Source organism: Asparagus officinalis, unplaced genomic scaffold, assembly GCF_001876935.1.
Source record: "Asparagus officinalis unplaced genomic scaffold, Aspof.V1 AsparagusV1_Un388, whole genome shotgun sequence".
NCBI classification, from domain to species: Eukaryota; Viridiplantae; Streptophyta; class Magnoliopsida; order Asparagales; family Asparagaceae; genus Asparagus; species Asparagus officinalis.
In genome coordinates, this window is record NW_017972653.1 from 75,230 (window position 1) to 82,614 (window position 7,385).

General features: G+C 41.4%; 1 protein-coding gene and 1 pseudogene across 1 annotated transcript in view; one reads left to right on the forward strand and one right to left on the reverse strand.

The window, feature by feature from the left end:
* The window catches only part of LOC109827715 (cysteine-rich repeat secretory protein 38-like), a 2,605-nt gene extending 2,272 nt beyond the window's left edge, over positions 1-333 (forward strand). The window contains exon 2 of the mRNA XM_020394731.1: positions 4-333. Within this exon, the coding sequence (XP_020250320.1) occupies positions 4-333 (330 nt within the window). The remainder of the gene's footprint in view (positions 1-3) is intronic.
* Positions 334-1,742: 1,409 nt separating this feature from the next.
* Positions 1,743-7,385, reverse strand: part of LOC109827721 — a 12,283-nt pseudogene continuing 6,640 nt past the window's right edge.

Here is a 7,385-nt window from a genome sequence, read left to right on the forward strand (position 1 = left end):
CAGATCAGTCAAGCTGCCAGTGATGACACGATCAAGTTTGCTAGGGGCCTCGTGGAGCAAGCCTCGAATAATCCACTGATGGTTGCCAGTGGAGAAGAGTCAGTTACTAGTCAGTCGTCGAGCTATGTTTTGTTGCAGTGCACAAGAGATCTTAATAGTGAAGGCTGCAAGAACTGCTTAGAAACCGGGTTGAGCCAAGTTGGTGCTCAGTGCAACCAAACTAACGGGTGGCGATATCTATCAGGAAGTTGCATGCTGAGGTACGAGGTGTTTCCCTTCTTCAACACTTCGGCAATATCAACTCCTGGATCTCCACTGATAGCTTCTCCATAGGGCGAAGAAGGTTTGCGTCATTTCTGTCAGTCAAACCTGATATATTTCAAAGAGTAGCCCGCTTGCAAATAGACCCCTCGAGTGAATTTATTTTCCTCTTAAATACTGAAAAAAATGTTTGAGGAGGCGGATAGACCCCTATAGTTCTATTGGTAAGGATAAACATCCAATTTCTCATTTTTTTAACTTAAAAAAGATAAAAAATTCACTAAGGGGGTGTACTCGCACTTGGCCCAATATTATAGAGGTCTGTCTATTCACTACAAGTAGAACTATAAGGGGTCTATTCGCAACAAATAGACCTACAAGCGGTCTCTTTGCAGTTGGGTAATACTAAAGGGGGTCTGTTTGCAATTAACTCATAGTAAATAATAAATTTTGAAGACCTATCATCCAACACACCAAAAAGGTGGAATATGGAACCTCTACTAAAAAACTGGAAGTCATAATCTTCTTTCCTGCATTCTATTTCACTTTTTTTTCCCCGACTCTTTTTTTTTTGTTCAATAAGAGAAGAAAAGCATGTTATCAACTTCCTGTATTCTGGGTGTTTTTTTTTTTTTTTTTTGATGTTTTTTTTTTGTAAGTGTGAACTGATTGTTTTTTTCTTGGTTCCTAATCCAATCCAGGGCACTGATCCCACCTGGAAATCCTGAGCATTCAGCAGAAGATGCTTGACTATGAGCATTCATGCTCACATGGAGCCATTTAAGTTCTGGCGTGGCGGTAGATACTATAGCTATGATGGTAGGGTTTGTCTTTGGTGTGGCACTAGGGCACATCCCCAACCACAACCTCAACCACACCCCCTCTCTTATTTGTTACAGTGCACCGGACCTCACATGAGATTATAAACATGTTTTGTGAATATAGCAAAAAAAGGACTGTTTTGTGAATATAAACATGTTTTGTGAATATAGCAAAAAAAGGACGAGATTATAAACATGTTTTGTGAATATAGCACTGTTTGAAGAAAAAACACCATCTTGAATTTCGAGCATTATTATTATTTTGGAATCTCTGCCATTCAAATGGAATATGACTTGCATCATCTCACACGCATAAACGTCAATTAATTGTCCCAAAAATCATGGTACATTTTGAAAAAAATTACTGTCCAATTCAGTATGAGATGATCAGCAGCTCTCATAATCCTACTCTGAAAAATGGAAAGTAGAAGCCACAACAATGGCTTTGCGTAGGATAAAAGAACGGCAACCAGATGCGAGTTAATCTTTTTTTAAATGTACTTTTTGTTGACTGTAACTAGACACTAGTCTAACAGTAAGCAAATCACACAAACAGCCAAGTGCTCCGACTTCTTAGCCAAAAACAAACTTTCATTTGTTTTCACAAAAAAATGCCAATTTTGTTTTGAAAGAAAGATATGAAAACAACTGAAAGAAAGATACGCAAACAAACTTCATTTCTTTTCATAATGAAATGTTGACTTTGTTTTGAAAGAAAGACATGAACCATCAATTCCTGATTACATCTGACAGAGAAGTGCAAAGATAACACGAACGAACTTTTAATGTAATCAGCCTCAATTGATCAACAGTAGATGAGAAGAGAATGTTTAAGCTTCTTTGTGAAACTTATCAAGCTTATCACCTCAGGCTTCAACAAGGTATCCAGGGAAATAATAATAATAGCAGTCACTATGGCTTGTTTAAATTGACCAAAAGAGCTTGAACATGTCACGACTTCCAAATTGTCAACAAACGAGACCTTGAATTTTGTACATATTGACTTGACGCCTTCTTGTTTGCTGTCATGCGCAGCATGGGTGGAAGAAAAAAAGCACTAAATTCTATCCACTTCCATCCTCGAGCTGTCCATGAGAAAGAAGACGGGCCATGTATTGCTGGAACATTAGCAGCAAAACTTCAGAAAAAGTGCATCAGCATAAACTTCTTTCTCAAAGAGCATCAAGATAAATCATTCATCAAAAGGGCGTGGAAGAAATGCAAATTTGCTTAGGAGACCGACGTATTATACCAATACAACAAAAGACATTAGCAATGTCATCAGTTGCAGCGAAACGAGGACTGACCAAAACTAAAGGTGGGAACAAAATATGGTGTCGCCACTCTTTGAGCTTCCCTCCCAATGGAAAGCAAGACATGATAAATCTTTAAAAAGTGAATCGCACTTGTACGTTTTTGTCCAAGTTTTTCTTTAACATCATTATTATAAATATAGACCGTCAATGATTTGGCTACATTGTACGCTTAAACATAATACACAGTTATCATCAGTATGTCAGCACAAGCATCTAACAACTGTAGTAAGGCCTTTCCACATCTCAAATAGCTCAGCTTGCATCAAAGAAAAGCCTTGAAAGTATTTACATATTATTCAAAGTTAAAGCAATCAATAAAGACCGATGACCTCCTGAGGGATAGCGTAAAGAAATTACTTTTGTCTGACTCTTCCAACATGGATATGACTTCCTTCTCCAAGGGCGAGGAAGGGTTACTAATTTGCCAAATAAATACAGTTAATTTTTGTAAAAATCACTTAGTTTAATCATGACTTTCAGACACACCAAATAATAACTGCCGCATTACCTCGAAATATGAGACAGAAGTTTAAGAATCAGAACTTGTAAGGACATGTCGAAAAAGAATTAAAACACTCTAATGGGTCAAGAACTACGGAACCAACTTCTGATAACACCAGTTGCATGCACTACAAAGTTGCTTGGGCTTCCAGTAGATGATCCATACCAGTTTTTAGAAATGACTGTGGCAAAGTACACTTCTGAGGTCCTTTGACTAGAAATGATCTGAGTCATATATTGGTAGAATACTTTGCTCATTGGCTTGTAAATGTGTTCCAAACTGAAGTTGTTGATGATGCAAAAGAACGGTTCTTAGTTTGTCCCTTGGACAGAAGACTTTTCATGTGCTGTAAAATTCAACAATTTCCCCTCTTTGTTTACTTGTTATTCCCATCGTAGAGGAGAATTTTGCAGACTGAACCTCATTTAACCAGTTCAAATTACACCATTACTGGGGTAAACCTTCTCACAAACCATTTGGTCTAATTAAATTAGTCTACATGACAAGCCACTCTCTTTCTTGTACTTCTAGTGAACTTTCCAGCAAGTCATTGAAAATCTAGTCATGCTACCATCTGCAAATCATGTGTGGAGCTTTCCCGAGTTATAAAGTTGTGCTCAATATAGTTCTTATTGTCTGAAAAAGGCTCAAAGATTCTAGTATGAGAAAACTATAGACTTCCTCCAAAAAAGGTGATACAGGAGATCTACACGCGATGACTCGAATCAGACGAGTCAACAACAAAACAGACAAGACAAGACTCGACGACTCAAACCAGACGAGTCGACAACAAACTAGTCGAAAGGACCCAAGACCCCGAGACGAGATCAGGTGTTGGACGAGACGACAGGCGACAGGACGAATCGACACCCGCGAGTCAACACGAAAGGCGGGACTACTCGACATACTCAGTCGACACATCCCAGTCGACACGAGGAGCGGTGTTAATCGACACATGTCAGTCGACACATCTCAGTCGACACAAGGGGCAGAGTTAGTCGGCTCATGTCCAGTCGACACGAAAGGCGTTACTTCTCGCCACCCTTCGTGTCGACTCGGATTTCAGTTTAGGAAAGAGTTCCTTTTTGTTTGTTTCCTTTTGGGATTTAGTATTTTTCTTTTAGAATTAGAGTTTCTTTTTTATTAGAGTTAGGATAGGATTAGTTGGCTATAAATAATAGTTCCTTTTGTAAATTGCAAATCAACTTTTTAATTATTCAATTAAGAGAATTCTCTTTGTTTTCGTTCTCAACTTTGAGAAACTTAGAGCTTATTGATTCAAACTCGTGAAATACCTGCTGTTGTCAGGGCTCGTCGGCATCGGAACGATATCCGATCGGCCTCCCCGTTTCTACGTCTGCGTCAAGTGGTATCAGAGTTTCGGCTTCAACATCCTCGACAATGGCAGGTGACGGAGAGAATGAACTTTCTCTATATGATCTTTCCGCGAGGATGGATTCTATGGATAGAAGATTTGGCACATTGGAGGCGTCTCTTCAGAACCTTCAACAAGTCATTGAGGGACTTACCATTCACCTCAACAATGGGAATAATTTCGCCGACGGTCTTCACCTAAGCGGACCCAGAGTTAGGCTACCTCGACATCCACCCCCGTACAATCCTCAAACCCCTCCAGTTCAACCCCCTCCAAATCAACTACATCCAAACCAACCCCCTCCATATCAAGCCCCTCCATATCAACCTCCTCTATATCAACCCCCTCCTCATCATCGACGGCTTCCCAACCAACTCCTTCACCATGATGATTACAGTGACGACGGAGCGGACTATGATCACCAATTTGAAGGGCCATGGAACGACAATGTTTCGAGTGAAGAAGAAGAAGATCGGCCTTATGGCAGAGGTCGAGGCAGGGGCTACAACTCTCGTCACAACCACCACCGACAAGGCCGATATCATCAGGAACAAGAATATTGGATGAAGGTAGAACTTCCTTCCTTTGAAGAAAATTTGGACATAGAAGCTTTCCTGGATTGGCTCTACGAAGTGAAAAAGTTCTTTGAGATGGCTAATATTCCCGAAGAAACCAGGTAAAGTTTGTAGCCTATCGTCTCAAAGGAGGAGCCGCGGCATGATGGGATCAAACTCAAAACACTAGGCGACGATAAGGCAAACAACCAGTTCGGGTTTGACGACGCATGAAGCAGTTGCTACAGGCGAGATTTCTACCACCCGACTATCAACAAATCCTCTACAATCAGTTTGAGCAATGCCGTCAATGAATCCGAATAGCAAGTGCTTATACCGAAGAGTTCTTTCGTCTTACTTCTCGTTGCGATTTGTCGATGAGCGAGGAACAACTCGCAGCCAAGTATATCGACGGTTTAAAGTATTCAATTCAAGAGAAGGTGATCATCCACAATGTGTATTCCGTGGACAAAGCCCACAATATAGCTCTGTAGGCGGAAAGATTAGCCTCCAAGACGTTACCTTTCAGACGAGCCGAACAGGGAGGCTCGGTCGAGAAGGCGAGAGGTGAGTTGGCAGGGCAGAGGACGACTGATCGACCTATTCCCCCATAGTTGGTCGAGCGGTCAACAACTCAACCACCGCCCTTAACGACTCAAGCAAATCTGTATGCCAAGCCGACAGACGGGAAGTGTTTTCGATGTCTCCAGCCTGGGCATAAGTTCAACGAGTGCTGAGGATGGACACACATCATCTGAAGAAGAGTATGAGGAAGAAGTTGCTGATATTGAAGACGACAATGCGTCGTGTGTTGTTCAACGACTTCTGTGTGCTCAAAAGACACTAGACTCATCACAACTGTTTGCAGCGAAAGTTAATTTTCTCATTGTCAAACTCATTACAACTTCTTTCGTTACAATAAGTTCAAAAAGTAAAGTAAAGGTTGATCTTTTTATAAGATCTCTTTACATAATAAAAAAATAAAGATTACAACTTTCTCTTAAAACAAACGCAGAGGATGTTTATCACCCACTGCTTGCGTGTGATCTTTCGCCTGTGCTGGGGACGCGTTAGTCCATGGATCGTCGCGGATCTGATCCAGTTGACAAGAGTTAATTGATGCTCTTGTTTCACGAAGAAAACAATTGCAGAAGCGACAATCATGACCAAACGAGATTGTGGCTCTTCTCGAGATCAAAACCAAGTTTGATTCGAAGGAAAAAATGGAAAAAGAGTCAGATCTTTCGAAGGCTTCCTCTTTATGATGAAGTTCGTCAAGATCTGCCAACTCTCCTCTGAAATCCGTGGTCTACTGTTCAAATTGACAGCATCTCGTCCTCTGATTTCAGATCCTCTCAAATAAAGACCCTGTGCTTCTATTTATAGGCTTTTTTTACCGTGTTTTCTGATAAGATCAAGTGTTTGACGTCATCTGCAGTTAATAACCGTCCAGTCGCGCTTAAGGATAGCTTCAGAACAGTTGGGGAGATCCTGAGATGAAAGAATTCTAACAAAACATCAAAATCCGCGTTTTGAGGAGTTTTGAGAGTCAGCAGTGCCCGTGGTGGCTTGGAACTATGCGAGCCACCATTTGGTGGCTCGCACTCACGCGAGCCTCCTGACCTGTTTCGTTCATCTTTTTGACGTTTTGGCTATTTGTAGCTCTTTCAGTTCGCTTGTTTTGCGCTTGTTTTGCCTTTACGCGCGTTTCGTCGCTTTGTTGACTCGTGTGCTTCCGCGATTCCTTTCATGCGTTTCGTTAACTTGGAGGTGACCGGTGAGCGTGTTGGTCACTTGGAGCTAGCCGATGAACGCGCGGGCTCATTGTCTTATTCTCAACGTTTCGCCACTTCGTTGTGTCGACGATTCGTTGCCACGTCGTCTTGAATTGTATTCGGGACCTATAGGTAGTTTTTAACGCCTACAGATACCCACTCCAAAGTGTTTCAATCTCGTTTCTTTTATAGAAGAGGCTGAGATACTTTGGATATGATACGCTTAGTCTTTAGTCCTTTGATTTCTTCAACTTTTAGTTTATTCATTTCTTTGTTAAATAGCTAAAATTCCTTCGGTTCTGCATTTATCGTCTGACAGTTGTCAAAATTTCGGGTTTGGACCAGCATGTTGATATCTGAATTGCTCGTGTTGTTGAATCAATCTTGAGCCTTGCCTTGATGAGGCTGTGGACACACTGATTGGCGTCGAACTCTCGTCGTTGCATATTTGGACTACGGTGATTCATGTCGATTGGCATTGGCTGACATTGAATTTCTTCGTCACGTGTTGAAACACGGTGGGTCAATTTGCGCTTGCATTCCCCCGGGAGCTTCGTGAATTGGTTTAACCTCATATACCCGTTGGGGCCCGCAGGTTATCCTTAAGAATACACCGTACGATATTCTCCAAGAACTTCCCGTCGAAGGCAAGATACAGTTTAGACTCGTATACCTATTGGAGTATGAATACGGGTGTCGAATACGTTGAAAATACTCAAAAATGGGAAAAAATGTACGCAAAGTACCCTCGAGGCTCGCCACACATGCGAGCTAGTGTTTC